We start from the raw sequence: 17,039 nt of genomic DNA, 5'->3' as shown, positions 1-17,039 counted from the left end.
AGGTGACCTGTCCCACCGCGCGTCTTTAGCTCCCGCAGGCCCGTCGTCTGCTGGTCCAGGGTTCCGGGGATCATCGTGTGACTCTTCAAGCTGTCCCGCGACACGTGAGTTCCGCCCGCAGATTAAGGGAACCGGGTTTAGATCAGCAGGTGACGGTGTCAGGCGGCCCCCTGCTGACTCGGCGTCTCTCACATCAGATTCATGGTCCCTGGAGGAGAGGCAGCTAGCCAGGGTTGTGGACTCTGGTGAACCCCTGAACCCTGCGTTGCAACCCCAGAAATCTATTGATGAATGTCAGTTATTGTTTAAGAAAGGAGCCACACAGGATTTTCTAAATCCTTGACCCCAGACACAAAGATAAAAGTCGTTGATGGTTGCACGCACGTCCTCCTTGACTAAAGTCTCGCGAGGTCACATGTGATGAAAGGAGGCGGAACCATCGCTGTGATAAACTACTGCTCACAAGGTTTCATGCGTTTGATCCGAAGAATCCTGGAAGAAGCCTCATCATAACTACACTACAGGACCGCGCTTGCTCCTCCTGGTAGCAAATGAAGCGCCGGACCGCGGTCAGTCTCGGAAGGTCCTCCCTTCCTTCCTTCTCTCTCTGTTGGGTCGCTTCCTGATTGGCTCCGTTCCACGTGGCAGTTCGGGTCGGGAACAATCGCCTCTCCTCATCACATGTTTAACGTTTTTGTCGGCCCAGATTATTCACATTTAACGGGGAAAATGGTTGCCGTTTGAATCAACCCATGCTCACTCCCATGGCGTCGTATATTGACGCTGGGAAAGTGGACTTTTGCGTCCTGTACTGACGAAGAAGGCAGCCTTCAGCGTAGAATGTCGCGCATATGTGTGTCGCGGCTGCCTTCTTCGTCCACCTCCCAGCGTCAATATTTGACGGGAGTGAGGAAGTGTTGCTGCAGCCTGTACCCTTTATGATTTCTTAAGTCACAACATCGTAGTTTGCTGAAATTGAGACGGTAGATTCAGTGGTTGACATCACTTTTATTTATCAATATAACCGCCAGATTACTTGGACCCTTAAAGTTGTCATTTCAAATAGTCCTTGTACTATGACAGTGCTATGACTGCCAACAACAGTTATCAAGCGACAACTTTTAATCACGTCAGGACGGAAGAAACAAGCAATTCTGCTCATAAAACACACCAGTTCGATCACTAAAAAAGAAGAGCACTCGGAGAGGGCAAACCTTCACCAAGCATCGTCCGTCCCCCAGAAGTGTCCTTTGTATGTTAAGGTGTCTCTCACCATCTCACACCATTGAACCCCAAAACAAAACTGTCTGTCTGTGATGTGACCAACACCACGGCACCAAGCTTGACAATCACTGCGGTAAACACAACGCTGATGTTTCAGGAGTTTAGCCTGCAGTCAACCAGTGGTGTTCACTCAAGCTAACCAAATTTTAAATTTGAAACAAGAAACACCTGTAAGTTACAACTGCCGACTGACTCTGATTCACTTCTTTTTAACGCTTTTTAGTCGAGTCATTCCTCCCGGTGAAGAATTTGTGGACTCTCCTCATCCGAAGACTCTCCTCAGCGGATGACATTGGATGTCAGTCTCTATATATAAAACCCTTTACACCATCATTCCTGTACCTGACGGTGTCAGGATTTGCCACGGAAGGTGGAACATGGGAAAAGCCTAACACATCAACATGCAACGCTGGAGGCTGCCCTTGTCAGTATATCTTTATACAACCCCCTGCCGCTCGCCCTGAGTAGCTTGAGTAGCTAGATTGAACCCTTTCTGAGCTTTCTCTCCCAGTGTCTCAGATCGAGGGGCGAGGGCAACCATGTGTCTGATTTTGACGACGAGCAACTCTGAAGCAGAGGGTCATCCTTCACAGTCCTCCTTAAGGTGCTACCTTAAAAGGCGGAGCCCTAGTGGGCGACGTGAGGGGGCGCTGACACTGGAGTCAGATTTCACTGCATGTTGCGCTGGGATTTCCTCAGCACTGGGGCCCCTAAATAGCGAGGGAGGACCCTGCTTTTAGTTAGAAGACAGAAAGAGACAATTGCAAGAGTGTAAGAACAGGAAAAACACACCGTTTAATTTATAGGAGAAAAAAGTGACTTGAAAAACAGCATGAAACAAGAAAGTGCCCTAGGAAGAGAAAGAGGAGTTTAAGGTCGAACGAAGGGTGTCAGGAGACAAAAAAACATCCATTCGCTGAAAAGTGACGGCGCCCGGCTGAGCGGCGTGTGAACCTGCCTCCGTGATTTGACTCGGTCTGAAGTGAGTGTTGCAAAGCAAACATTTCCCGCTCGAACACCGAGCCCTGGAACTGACGGAGCTGAGGTCAAACGTTTGCTGCGGAACTGCCTCACTGAAGAAGAGGAGTGAATCGGTCGAACGAGCCGCTGGAAGCTTCACTCACTGGAGACTGACGGGATTAAAAAAGAAACTTGAGCTGAGCAACAGTTCAACTTTCAAACGCTTGGTAGCAGAAGCAATGCACGCTGTGCGTCTCCCTGCATGTGTGTGTTTAACAGTAGGTAATGTATTGTTTCAGAGTGTGAGTGTGTGTGCAGGTGTGTGTGTGTGTGTGGGGTCCCTCCTCCTCCTCCTCCTCCTCCTCCTCCTCTATATAAACAGAGGAGCAGCAGGAGCTTCAGTCCTCTGAGCAGCAGACAATCCAAGAGTGTGTGTGCAGCGCTCCCTGTCTCACCCCGTCACCAGCTCTCGCTGACGATGGAGGACTTCAGTCTTCCCTCCTGGATTTACTTGTGTGTGGTGGCCCTGATGGTGGGCGGGCTGGTGAAGAAGGTGGTGGCGTCCCACCTGAGCGCCGTCTCCTCGGTGATGGCGTGGCTGAGCGCCACCGTGCTGGCCCAGCGCCTCCCCGTCGCGCTGCTGCTGGGACTCACCTGTGGCATCTGCTGGCTGGCGTGGCGCCGCCTGCGCCACGCTCCCATGACGGCCCACGGCAAAGCGGTCGTCATCACAGGTAGGAAGAACGTCCCACCGACTGTGTGTTATGAACCCGGTCCAGTTCAGGTCCAGAAGCCCAGCCCGCAGCAACAAGTTGTTTCCTGAGGTGAAAACTGGGCCCGGGGTGAGAGGTCACGGCTCGGCGTGTTCCTCGCAGGGCACCGAGGAATGTCAGAACGCTTTTTAATAATTGATATAATTGATAACATGGTGTTCTCAGAGTGTGTGAGCGTGTGTGTGAGAGAGAGAGAGAGAGAGAGCGTCTTCTTGTGATCACATCTCCACTGACCGACTGCTGCTTGTGTCTCACTTCATGAGTTAATGAGATCAACAGATTACTGCCACTGTTTGATAACAACAGTGTGTTCTGGCATGCAACCGTGTGTGTGTGTGTCAAGCCATATCTATCCTAATCAGCTCCACTTTTGGAGGAAAACCCCCCTTTGTGGACACCACTAGCCTCAATTTGTGGATGAAGCCATGTGTGTAGGGGGAGGGGCTGGGGACAGGGGGTGGCCAGGAGAGGTCCTCACAAGGACAGAGAGACAAGCGTGTGTGCTTGTGTGTGCATGAATTAATCTTCTTGTATGGACCAGTCTTTTGACAAGACACTGATCTGAGGAGGATATTGTGCTTTGTGAGGACTCTTTAGCTGGTCCACATAGAGCTTTGACGGTTAAAACTTGTCTGGTTCAGAGTCCTGGTTCAGGTGAGCCATGTGTTTTGGAGGGTTAGTTTAAGGGGGAGAGGCTGGGGAAAGGGGGATGGCCTGGAGAGGTCCTCACAAGGACAGAGAGACAAACTTGTGTGCTTGATCTGAGGAGGATATTGTGCTTTGTGAGGACTCTTTAGCTGGTCCACATAGAGCTTTGACGGTTAAAACTTGTCTGGTTCAGAGTCCTGGTTCAGGTGAGCCATGTGTGTCAGGGGAGAGGCTGGGGAAAGGGGGATGGCCTGGAGAGGTCCTCATAAGGACAGAGAGACAAACGTGTGTGAGAGAGAGAGAGGTTTTGGTGAGGATGAGGATGGTCCTGCTGATTAAAGGGAAGCTGGGTGTAATGACTAGCGTGAGGCAGAGGATGGTGATCTGAAGGAGGATGATGATGACCACTGAGGCAGAGCATGGTGATCATGAAGATAATAGTGATGCAACTGCTTCTGCTGATGATTGTGGATCGGCTCACTGGGTGAGTGAGAAGCCCCTCTGACTCAGCACAGCTGGACGTGGAGCCGGCGGAGGAGGAAAGTAGGTCACTACGTGTCAGCTGGACATCCTGCAGCCGCCCGAGGTTACAAGAGTTCACCCCTCAGACGGGACGCTCCGTGGCTCCGCCTCCTTCAGAGAACTTCAGCCACGGGACTCGGAGAGTCATGGTCCCACCTGCTGCAGGTGACTCCGGGGAGTGGGCGAGTGCTCATTGGCTGCCCTCGGAGCCTCAGGGTCACCGCAGGGTTGCTGTGGAAGCAGCAGAACACGGTGGAAAAAAAGTGCCAGTAAGCCTCTTAGCAAGCTCATTGAAGCGCCGTACAAAGAGGCACATTCTTCCCAGGATGAGGGCCGCACTTTGAGAGCTCGCTGACCGGGCAACCATGCAGGCTGGCGCCCTGCCGCCACCAGCGTCCGCGTGGAGGGGAGGCTCTCTAACCAGATGATGTCATCCGACGTCCGTCCACAAACTTGTTTCCTCGGACGCCGCTTGCTCGTGCACAGACCATGAGCGGCCTTATCCAGTCCAGTGTTATTACAGTGCGTCTCCTCTCACCATGGATGAGGAAGATGAGGGGCTGGAACCCGCCTCCCTCTGACATTCCACCAGTCGGAGGACAGTAAAATATCTCGTTCAACTAAGGACTCGGTTCTTGGGGCCGTGACTCGGGCCATTTACAAGTGCGTGACTTGCAGTGACTTGTTCAGACCGGCGTGTCAGTCAAGTCGCACAGCTTTGGTGTCTTGAGCTGTGAAAGTGTCACTGAAACGTGCTTTGGTTTGGAGAACAGAAATCCCGACGATGTTTTGTCTTCGCTCAGCACCTTCGTTTCGCTTGGGTTTTCTGCTTTAGCCTTTGACGAAAGACGACATTTTCTTGTTCCGACAATTTGACGATTAGCTTTTTGGTCCGTTGCTACAGATTGAATTCATCATTCGCTGGCTAAGTTCCTAAGTTGAGAGCTCCAGATCTCCCCGGTGGCCTAAAGGTGGAATTACACTCCACACTAGCGGGTCAGAGGTGACACTTGTTAGCAGTTAATAGTTACTCAACAGATTGTCATTCTGTGTGTGTGGAAGTGTATGAGGAGTCGGACCGAGGAGCCGGGTTGTCATCGTGAGCCGCGGACACGCGGAGGTCGGGCCGCAGGTCCGGATGATTTGCTGAGCGAGCCGGCCTCCCTCGGGCCGCCAGAGTGATCCGGCGCCACAGCTGCGGGGGTCACAGATGTGGAGCTGCTGTGTATCTTGTTGCTTCAACAGGGGGCCCCTCGGAGCCCCGGCCCACTTACGTAACTGCCCTCCTGCGGCGGCGGCGGCGACGAGTGCAGCTGCGGGTCCGACGGTTGGAAAACGCGCGTGTGTGTGTCTTCTGGGACGGAGCTCCTCTGCAGAACTCCGGTCCGGACCTGAACAGAGGGGGGAGGGGGGCCCCCAGTGTGATGGCAGGAGAGAGGGAGACACTTGAAAAATGCTGAGTCAACACATACACACACACACACTGTAGCATATACAACAAACGCCCACAATGGTTACACAACAAACGCCCACACGTGCTCAGAAATACACACCAATTAACTGCACACTGAAGAAACGCACTGCACACATCTCCACACTTATGTACACACGCCAACATTGTAGCAGATAAATACACACCTTCATGAACTTCTGCTGACATACAAAGAACACCCACACACACAATCACACACGTGCATGGGGCAATATTCCCAACAACACGTGAACGCACAATAGCACCACACGCGGCGGGAACAAGTACGAGGCAGGCGCACTGGCGGACATTTGTGGACGGGTGTCACCCGCGCGCACACCGACCTTCACAAACACACACTGTGGTGAGCAACCACACACACGGCTCTTATCTCGCTGTGTGTGTGTTGGCGCTCACAGTGGTGTGTTCGGGTAGCCCACATCCTGGTGCTCCCTCGGAGAACTGCCGGTTCTGGTCGGATCAGGTCGCAGGTGTCAGACCTCCACTAGAGGTGCTGAAGCCCATCGCTCCAATCTGACCTGACATTTGTTCGTTTCTACTGCTAGGTTCTGTGTCAAAGCCAAGGCCCGGGGGCCGAACCCGGCCCTCCGAATCACATTTTGGAGCCGGTCAGTTTTTGAATGGACCGTCTGTCCGTCTCTCCCACAGGATGCGACACAGGTTTCGGGCACGCCACAGCAAAGCGCCTGGACGCCCTGGGCTTCGAGGTGTTCGCCACCGTGCTGGATCTGGCAGGAGAGGGCGCCAGAGAGCTGCAGAGGACCTGCTCGTCGCGACTCACCGTCCTGCAGGTGGACATCACGCAGCCTCCGCAGGTGCACAAGGCTCTGCTGGCGATCAGGACCAGGCTCGGCCCGAAAGGTGAGGCGTGTGATTGTGCGTCAAAACGAGTGCTTCCTTCACTTGTGTCTGTCGGCTGCCATGAGATTGTTTGTGTCAACATGTGTGCAGCAGTGAGTGTGTCGGGTGCCACATCTTTGTGAGTGCGTGTTTGTTGTAACAGCGACCGTTGTGTTTGTTTTCCTTTCCTCCCCACGTGCGCGTCACTCTCAACACTAACTTGCAATAACTGCAGTGTTTAAATGTTTATGTAACTCATGCTGCTGTGTTTCATTACGCTGACTTATCTTACATAAAACAGGAGCGGCGAGCCCTCGAGCACTGGCACTCGCAAGTGTGACTGCTGACTGAACCCTGACACCTGAGGACACACACACATGCACCTACACACTCTTTTATAGATGCCAGTAAGAGTCACTGAGTCTTTCCTTCCTCTCCCTCTCGTGTGTTCATGTGTGTGTGTGTGTGTGTGTGTGTGTGTGTGTGTGTGTGTGTGTGTGTGTGTGTGCCCAGGTCTTTGGGGTTTGGTGAACAACGCAGGTGTGTGTGTGAATTTCGGGGACACAGAGCTCTCACTGACCTCCAACTTCCGTGGCTGCATGGAGGTCAACTTCTTCGGAACGTTGGAAGTGACAAAAACCTTCCTGCCGCTTCTGAGACAGGCCAAAGGTCGACTTGTCACTATCTCCAGCCCTGCAGGTGAGACGCTCTCTCACACACACACTTGGATCGCTATCTTTGTGAGGACATTCATTTCCCAATATATATCACTGGAGGACAGAGAGTTTCCACCATTGTTGTGTCTTCTTCGTTCCTCATTAGAGCTACGTATCGTAACGTGGTTTCCAGAGGTACTGCTCCCTTTGTTCCGTATCCGTAAGCTTTGTGCTGAAATACAAAGGAAATGAAGACAGAGCACAGACAGAAGGATCCGTCTGGATCGGAACATTGTGCATCAATGGCCCTTTCACCTGACCATCCAAAACACCTGGCTCACTGTAACCAGGGCCTTAAACTGAATCGTAATAACCCACTTATTGTGACATTTTAATCCTCAAATTGAGGCTTAATGTCCCCACAAGTAGCAAAAGGTCCCCACAAGGAGGTGTGTTTCCAAGAATTGGACCCCATGTAGCAATACAAGTTCACACACACACACACACACACACACACACACATCTGTTTGGCAGAACTGAACAGAATTTTTGCTCCTAAACATCCAAGATATACAAACTGGTTGATTTTCCTGGTTTCCTGAACAAAGTGTCCTGCCAAAGCATCCAGCAACCACAAGTACACACACACACACACACACACACAACCACACACAGTTTTCAATCATATCATCTCCATCCCATCGTTTCCAACTGCTGAGAGAATTCCAGGAATTACAGTTTCTTGAACTCGCTGGACTTTATGCCGAGTTACCAGGTGAATCTGTCGGGTCTGGCGCACACACACTCACACACACACACACACAACGTTTGTATCTCTATCCTTGTGAGTCTCTCCCCCTAAACCTAACCATCCAGAACACCTGAACCAGGACTCTGACCCAGTTACAATCACCCAGTTATTCATCCTCAAACTGAAGCTTAATCTTGTGTGGTCCGGCACAAATGTGCTCACAAGTATAGCTAAACCTGGTACACACACACAAGACTGAGCCAACAGCTGGACAACAGGCAACATTGAGCGGGTGGTCGTAATGCAACGGCGCCGCTGACTGGCCTCTCTGTGTGATGTCATTGTCAGGTGACCTGCCGTTCCCGTGCCTGGCGGCCTACGGGGCGTCCAAGGCTGCGCTCAACCTGCTGGTGAGCACACTGCGACACGAGCTGCAGCCCTGGGGCGTCGCCGTGTCCACCGTCCTGCCGTCGTCCTTCAAGACAGGTACCTGCCCAACACTCATGACCACTCTAGCTGGCGCAAGGGCGCCCTCCGGTGGACTGACGCGTCACTCTAGCTCGGGAACGACCCGGGAGCCTGGCGCCCCATCCCTCCACGGTCCACTTTCCACCACTGCAGATTCACACGAGCCGCGGGTTCACACGGCAGGATTAACGGAAACACAATTCCCTGGGATTAACGTGGGAACAGCCGGATCAACTGTCCCGAGCAGACGTTTGCATCATCGTCCAATCACACGGCAGAATTTCAGACACAATGAGAGAGGAGGCCAGCGAAGAGCAGGCCGGTTAACCGCTTCATGGCAGGTCAGGAGCTGCACTGACTCATTTAGCACTCATGAATCACAGAGCAAATGATGTCACCATGTGATGTCATCACCAAGCGCCAATATATAGCCGAAAGATCATCCTTAAAACAGCTCATATAAAGCCATCAAATCGAGGGGAGTTGAACCCCGTGCACACGCTGAGCCGCCGTTGTACTCACTTCCTGTTATGCCACGACCCAAGACGCGGCTCACTCTCCAATTCCGATCCGTGGCTGACCTTGACTCCCCCCGCAGGTCAGTCCAGTAACTACGCCTACTGGGAGGAGCAGCACAAACAGCTGCTGCGCGCTCTGTCGCCGGCGCTGCTCGCCGACTACGGCGAGGACTATGTGGACGAGAGCCGGGAGCTGTTCCAGAGCTACGCCCAGACGGCCAACCCGGACCTCAACCCGGTGGTGGACACCATCGTGGAGGCGCTGCTGTCGGCCAGGCCGCGGCCGTGCTACTTCGCCGGCCCCGGCGTGGGCCTCATGTACTTCATCCACAGCTACTGTCCCTTCAGCGTCAGCAACCTCTTCCTCCAGAAACAGTTCCTGAAGAAGACGCTGGCGCCGCGGGCGCTGAGGAAGCCGACGCACTTGGATCTCAGCCTGCACAACAACAACAACAACAACAACGAGGAGGAGGAGAAGGTGAAGTTGACCTGAGGCTGAACCCAGAGCTCCACCCCCCTTCGCCCCGGCCGCCGCCACCACTTGTCTGTAGTCAGCTGAACAAACGAAGGGACTCGCGGGGACACTGAAGCACCTTCCTTGGCTCTGAACATGTGACCCGCCGGGTCCAGTCTTGCTACAACAGAGCCCGCTCCACCACGGCAGCGCCACGTGATGATGTCACTGACTCTCTGCTGCCACCTGTCTATATGAAAACACCACAACACTCCTCATGCACTTCGTCTCTACTCAAATGACATAAACAGTAATGCTAGCGATCCTTAGCGCCATACTAGCCTCAGTCAACTCTCTATTGATCTGCTACTCCTCAGTCGCTGACTCTCACTGTCGTCTGTCGCCGAACCTTTGTTTGATTGTAGCTTTAGCGACTCCCAGCGCTAGCATTGTTGTTATTAGGGCGCTATGCTAACAAGGGTTACCCCAGGTCGCCTGAGCAACATCATGAAACCTCCTAGTGCTCAGTAGGGGGTGCTCTGGTTTGAAAGATGATGTTTTTAGAGCGCCGACAAGAAGTCCATCACCATCTGTAGCGTGTCCCAGGTCTGCCCTGGGCCTCCACCCAGAGGAACAAACCCGAAGTACCTCACGAGGGAGGTGTTCTCCGAGTCTCTCCTGCATGAGTGGTGACCACAGGCGAGAGGAGAGCTTTGCCTTCTAGCTCTTTCTCCACCAGTCCTCATCTCCATCCTTCCTTCACTCGTGAACAGGACCTGGATACTTGAACTCCTCCACCTGGGAAGCTCTCGCATCACACCTGGACAAAAACATTCCACTGAGAACCATGGTCTCAGATTTCAGTCTGGGTCTGCGAGAGCATTAAAGTCGGCGACACCGTCAGGCGCCTCGCTCCCATGCTTCACTTCAGTCGACGACAATCGCGGCGGCGCTTATATGCTGCGCTGCAGCTTCCTCGGCACCTTTCACCGCTGTTTCTTTCGAATGTAAGACAGAAGATGTAGCAGATACTTGAGCTCCGTCCAACTATTTGTGTTCTCTTACTGTGCTTTTGTATTTTAAACAAAGTTAAAACACCAAGTGAAAAATGATTTGATAGAAATAAAGAAAACATTGTGCAGCAACTGTTGGTTTCCACTTGATGTGACTCATGTCACCTCCAGCCGAGCATCGGCGCCACCTAGGTGTGAGGTCCAAGCCAGCCTCTCTTCTTCAGTCTGACCCGCCCGTGCTCCGCTGGTTCCCCTGTCGGGCCTCACTTCTGTCGGCCGACTGCCAACTGTTCTGGATCAGAACACCGCGGAACAAGCAGCACATCTTGACACGAGACAGGCTCAAACGTGAAGCGTGTTTTTTACTGCACACACACACAATCACAGATTTTATATATATATATATTTCTCTCTCTATATATATATATATATATATTTATATATATATATGTGTATATGTATATATGAGTCTATATATATATACATATATTAGGGGTGGGATTGGATTAAAAAAACAATTAATTAGAGAATTTATGATGAATTAATCTCAATTAATCGCAGTTTAATTGAGATTAATTCATCAGAAATTCGTAAGAATATTTGAATATTGCCACAAGAAGCCACATTTTTCAATTTGAATGAATTGGCCATATTAGTGAAACTAATGATGGAGCCACACATACATTTAAACAACAAACTATTGTTTATTCTGCATCAGTTTGACGACAGCACAATAAACCACCATGGTGGCTGTATTCAAGTCTTTATATCACCTGAGTTCAACTGAAGCTCTTTTCATGTCTTGGAAATATCTGTATCAGAATCTCAAGTCCATCCAGAGTGGTGGAAACCCTGGACATTGTGTAGTGAAAATCCTCCCTGAACCAAAGCCAACAGCTGCTTTAGTTTGCTTTGGTTCAGGGAGGATTCCTCCATGTTTGTTGTTGTTGTTCTCATCCTAGCTGCCACGTGTCTCGTGTAGTCTCAGCCAGTGGTGTGGGAGTCCACGTCCCCTCTGTCGTGGACGTTTCCGTCCCCCACGTTGTAGGCCGCGATGCCCCCTGCAGGGCGGCACCTGAATTACATCTGGATTCTGCATGCCACCCTCTGACTCTGACCTTTCAGCTGCTGCTCCAGGCTCCACTTGGGAAACTTCCTCTGGATCTTGCGGATGAAACCCACCAGGATCTCAGTGCCCTGCTCCAGGTGTGGCCTGCTCCCGCGGGGCCTGTGGTTCCCTCCCTCTGGGTTGACATCGACCTGCAGGGAGGACGGAGAAGGTGAGAGCAGCAGTGAGGCTGAGGGAGGCTCAGCAGAGCTTTCACACCTGCATCAGTCCAAAAGCGTAGTAGGCCTCCCTCCAGGTGTTCCAGTCCCCCCAGCCATCGTCCAGAGACTGTCCTGCCCGGGACCCTCGGAGATGATCCTGGCGATCAGGTGCGGATCGACGGCGTATTTCCTCCCGACTCTCTCGATCCGTTTGTAGTATTTCTTCATCCGCTGCAGGTCGGTTCTGGCCATCTCCTCTGAGGCCTCCACCCCTGTGAGGGGGTCACATGACCAGAGCACACGCACCTGATAAGTGGGTTAAAACTAGCACAAACACGGGGCTTCAGTTGAGAATTTAGTCCTCAGTCATGGTGAAGAAAGAGCTGAGCCAGAAGACAGAGCTCACCACCAAGTGCTGGGTTTCTCTGCTCTGAGTGGACTCTCTCAGAAAGAGAAAGCTGAGTCGTCTAGGAGAGACTCAGAGCAGAGACTCAGAGCAGAGCCTCGGCTGCGCCTGGAGTAGTGAGTGGACGAGGAGCCATGGACCTCTGGACTTCAGCCGACGTCCCCAAGACAGTTGTTACTGCATATTTTTTAAACCTATATACTGGCTGAAACTTCCAAAAATAGTTTTCTTGAAAATGTACTTAAACAGGTGTATTTCCAGGTGATTTCTTCTCTTCACCTCTGTAGTACTTTGATCTTGAGTTTGGATTTAAACTCGACCTAAATGAAGGTTTACATGTGGGAAGAATAAAGGCTAATCTAATCTAATCTAATGTTATTTGCATTTCTTGAGCAGCGTCTTCAGCCCAGACTCATTTTCTGGATGGTTGTAGTTACGTGTCCTACCACAAGAGGGCGCACGAGGCTCAGACTCGGGTCAGAGAGACACACGGTGACGATACGTGTCCCTGCTGGAGTCGACGGTCGACTCACCGCAGAAACCCAGGTCATCCTGGTCCGCGGTCTCCTGAGACGCCCCGCTGCTCTCCACCTCCATGATGTCTCCGCACTCTACAACGAAGAACACCGACAGATCAGCATGTCAGAGGTCACGACCCGGGACGGGCGCGTGGATTCACTCCTCACTCATGTCTGTGTCCGCGCAGGTCCGTGTGAAGCCGCGGACAATGCCGCCGTCCTAACATCTTCACTTTCACTCCCGCTCTTCTTCCCTCGGGCTCCAGGAGTTCAACCAAAACACGTGGTTTACAGGGAACGGATGCGGTTAGCAGTGGAGGGCTGCAGGGGTCAGTGAGGAACCCACCAACTGGGAAAGTGCTTCGGTGCAACAAACATAATAATAGTGGCGGGACTTTAACGAGTTAATTGCGGTTAATTAATTACAACAAAAATAATTTAATTTAATTTAACAGCGTGCTCTCCAGACCACAGGGAACCTTTGTCAGTGCAGGAGTTCCTGCTCCACTGATCCCACTGATGCAGCTAGGATGAGAACAACAACAACAAACATGGAGGAATCCTCCCTGAACCAAAGCAAACTAAAGCATCTGTTGGCTTTGCTTCAGGGAGGTTTTTCACTGCACAATGTCCAGGGTTTCCACCACTCTGAATGGACTTGAAATTCTTATTCAAATATTTTCAAGACATGAAAAGAGCTTCAGTTGAACTCAGGTGATATAAAGACTTGAATATAGCCACCATGGTGGTTTATTGTGCTGTTGTCAAACTGATGCAGAATCAACAATATTCTGTTGTTTAAATGTCTGTGTGGCCCCATCATTTGATTCAGTCATAAAGCACATTCATTCAAACTGAAAAATGTGGCATCTTGTGGCAAATATTCTTTTACCATTAAACTGTGATTAATTGAGATTAATTCATCACAAATTGTCTCATTAACTAGATTCATTTTTTAATCCAATCCCACACCTACATAATAATAATAATTATTTTTAAAAACCGTCATAATTGAAATCACTAATAAATAAAACGCACAAACAATAAGGGCTGTTCGTGAATCGCTCAGTCTGACGGCCGAGGGGAAAAAGCTGTTCCCCCACACTCACCACATGGCTTGGCACAGGACGTGACACCATACGGTCAACTTCAACTGTTCTTCTGCCTCATCACTCTCTGCTCTGGAAGAAGTGGTCAGACAAATGAAACCTTCTGGATCTCCCCACGATGTAGTGCCTCCACATCTCCTCAAAGATATTCTCCCAATGATTGGTCCGCTGGTTGGTTGGAGCCTGACATCTGGAGTGGCTCCCACTTGTTTTTAGCACGCCACAATACAGCCACTAGTAAAAAACCAGGTCCGGATCCCTCAGTCCTGTCAAGTTACAGGCCTGTCTCCAAGCTGCCTTTCCTCTGCAACATTCTGGAGAAGGTAGTTTATTTGCAACTACGATCCTTTTTAGATGATTTCAATATGTTGGAGGCTGCTTTTAGGTCTCACCACAGCGCTTTGTTGAGAGTCTTTAATGACACATTCTTCACTTGTGACGCTGGAGAACACTGTGTGTTGCTTCTGCTGGACCTTACTGCTGTTTCTGATACAGTCAATCACAACGTTTTAATTTGGCGCCTCCTCCACATCGCTGGGTCAGCACTAGAGTGGTTTAGATCGTACTTGAGTGTGAAATTGTTGGGCTGTGGATCCTCCACTGCGTCTGTTTCCTGTGGAGTTCCTCAGGGTTCCATCTTGGGCCCACTGCTGTTCTCACTCTAGCTTCAGTCACTTGGAGCCGTCATCAAGAAGCATGGAGTTTCCTTCCACTGCTACGCGGACAACGGTATCTCCCTTTGAAGGAGGATGACTGCCTCTCTGTGAAACCGCTTCTGGATTGTCTGACAGACGTTAACGCATGAATGGCCCTAAACTTCCTGAGTTTTAAGGATAAAAAGACTGAAGTGATGGTTATTAGACCCAGTCATGTCTGCGATCCTCTGTCTTTTAACTTGGGTGCTCTGTGCGACTACGTTCAACCCACCAGTAGAAAGCTTGGTTTTAAAATGGACAATGATTTTAATTTTGATCAAGATCAGTGCAGTCGTGAAGTTGTGTTTCTCTTACCACCGTCTGCTCTCTGAGGTGAAGACCATCTTATCCAGGCAGCACTTGGAGGCAGTGATTCATGCTTTTGTCATGTGCCGACTGGACCACTGCCACTGTCTCCTTGCAGGAGTGAGCCAGGCTGCAGTTGGTCACGCTAACATGAGCACACCACCCCCATCTTAGCCTCTCTCCACTGGCTGCCTGTGGCTTTTAGAACTGATTTTAACTTCTGTTTGAGTTTAAAGCTCTCAATGGTCTTGCCCCTCAGTATCTAGTGGAGCTTTGAACCCCCTATGTTCCTCCGCGCTCCCTGAGGTCAGCTGACCAGCAGCTCCTGGAGGCACCTCAAACCAAGCGGAAGATCAGAGGAGACCGGCCGGTCTCAGTCTGTGGCCCCCAGCTATGGAATGCCCTCCCTCTCCATGTTAGACACCATCGCTATCCACTGTTAAAACACTTCTTTGGCTTTCATACAACCACACAGCTGATCTTTTTAGTCATTTTTAGTGTACCTGTCCTGTTTGAATTTGATGTATTTATTGTTTTTACTATCCTGATTGTACAGTTCTACAGCACTTACTGACAACCTTGTATTGCTTTTTAAGTGCGTTATAAATAAATCTGGTATGGTACGGTGCGGTGCAGTACAAACTTCCAGAGTCCTCGCAAAGAACACAGACCCTCCACTGATACTGGAGAATAGAGCAATGCACTAGCTCCACTGACTTTCTGTGAGCCAACAAAAATCATTATCTTGTCACGAGCAACATGACCATGTTGTGTCAGAACAAGACCCGCCAAGATTGAAAGCTCTTCTCCACCAGGAGAGGGCGTCTGGGTCAGTGTTAAATTGGACGGGGCCCCTGGTTGAACACCGGCTCAGAAACTGTACATTTCTGTGTACAGTTTTTTTTAATCAGTCAGATAAATTAAAGTTGCAATATAGTTTCACACCACTTGGATGAGCTGTTTAGTCTCTGATCTCTCAAAGATCAACATGGCAACTTCAGGGTTTGGAACTCAGAAACTCTATTCCACCCATGTTTCAAGATTTCCTTTCATGTCGCAGCCAATCCTCCATCTTTGTTTGACTGAAGCGTCTCATTTCCTCTCTCCTCAGTCAACTCTGCTTTATTGCTGGCTTTTGTCATCAATATCTTTCCACACTCTGAGGTTTCCTCTTTTCTCATTCACCCTTTCCTGCTCTCAAAGGTTTGTGTTGATCCGACTGTCGTCTGTTCAGCTGGTCACCATCAGCCACAGTATCACAACATCTCACAGACACAGAGAGTTTCACAAGCATGGTTGCTTTATTGAAGCCCCACAAGAGGTCAAAGGTCAGCGGTGACGTACAAGCACGGTGGTGGCTCAGACCGGAGCCTCTTCCTGCGCGTCTGACTCTGGAGACAGCTGGGACATCTCCATCTCCTCCACAGCTGCTGGGAGCTGCTCTCCCCTCCTGCCCCTCCACACCGCCCCCACAACACACAGCATCAGCACCAGCACCGCAGCACTGAGCAGCGCGGACCTCAGCAGGAGGTGATCCACCTCTGGCTCCTCTGCTTCTCTCAGCAGGGTCTCAGACCTTAACACACAGAGGCTACCACTCTTCACCACACACCAGAACTGTCCACTGTCCTGCAGAGAGACGTTCCTGATCACCAGGCTTCTGCCGGAGCGATGCACGTTGTCTGGTCGATGATCGTCATGAACATAATGGACTCTTCCTCTGGTTCTGTTGGACCTCATGAGCCAGTAAACAATATCAGTCTGACTCCAGTTCCCACAGTGGAGCGTGAGGTTCTCCCCCTCGGTGAAGAGCTGCACAGCAGGAGGCTCAGGCTCAGGACACACGTACAGGTTATAAACATCAACATAATCACCGTGGTGACAGGAGTATTGACCTGTGTGGGCCAAGGTCAGAGATGGAAGCATCAGAGTGGAGTTCAGATTCTCTATATCAGTCCACAGTGGAGTCCACATCCTCCACCTGTGTGTTTGGTTCCTGCTGCCGTCAGAACAGTTCAGCTCCAGACTCTCTCCCACCCTGCGCAGGTTCCACTCTGGAAAGACTCTAACACTGAAACCACTGTGAAGGTGGCACCTGAGCTGCTGCTTCACCAGACAGAAGTAATTGATGGTGCCAGCAGCAGGTCTGTCAGCAGTGACCAGGAGGGAAGGTTTGTTCTGCAGCTGCTGGAGTTTGTGCCATGGAGGTGTTCCGTCATCTATTAGAACATATGGATCTGTCAGGATTTTCACATAGGCCCAGTGAACACTCTGGTTTGGTCCCACCCCGTCACAGATCAGCTCCACTGTCTCTCCAACATTCAGGGCCACAGTCCCATGAACCCTTATCTCCTGGT

The 17,039-nt window shown here is 50.9% G+C and overlaps 1 protein-coding gene across 1 annotated transcript; it reads left to right on the top strand.

Annotated features, from left to right (window-relative positions):
- Positions 1 to 2,421: 2,421 nt before the first annotated feature.
- Positions 2,422 to 10,511, top strand: hsd11b2 (hydroxysteroid (11-beta) dehydrogenase 2). The gene is made up of 5 exons (XM_053866294.1): positions 2,422 to 2,978; positions 6,328 to 6,540; positions 7,033 to 7,218; positions 8,275 to 8,412; positions 8,993 to 10,511. The coding sequence occupies exons 1-5, from the start codon at positions 2,723 to 2,725 to the stop codon at positions 9,403 to 9,405; spliced, it is 1,206 nt and encodes a 401-aa protein (XP_053722269.1). The 5' UTR covers positions 2,422 to 2,722; the 3' UTR covers positions 9,406 to 10,511.
- The last annotated feature ends 6,528 nt before the right edge of the window (positions 10,512 to 17,039 follow it).

This window comes from Synchiropus splendidus, chromosome 5 (genome assembly GCF_027744825.2).
Source record: "Synchiropus splendidus isolate RoL2022-P1 chromosome 5, RoL_Sspl_1.0, whole genome shotgun sequence".
In the NCBI taxonomy this organism is placed as follows: Eukaryota; Metazoa; Chordata; class Actinopteri; order Syngnathiformes; family Callionymidae; genus Synchiropus; species Synchiropus splendidus.
This window is presented reverse-complemented; position numbering and strand designations above follow the sequence as displayed.

Coding starts and splice junctions, on each gene's coding strand:
- hsd11b2 (XM_053866294.1), top strand. CDS start 2,723: ATGGAGGACTTCAGTCTTCCCTCCTGGATTTACTTGTGTGTGGTGGCC. Junction 6,541..7,032: donor GACCAGGCTCGGCCCGAAAG/GTGAGGCGTGTG, acceptor GTGTGTGCCCAG/GTCTTTGGGGTTTGGTGAAC. Junction 8,413..8,992: donor GCCGTCGTCCTTCAAGACAG/GTACCTGCCCAA, acceptor CTCCCCCCGCAG/GTCAGTCCAGTAACTACGCC.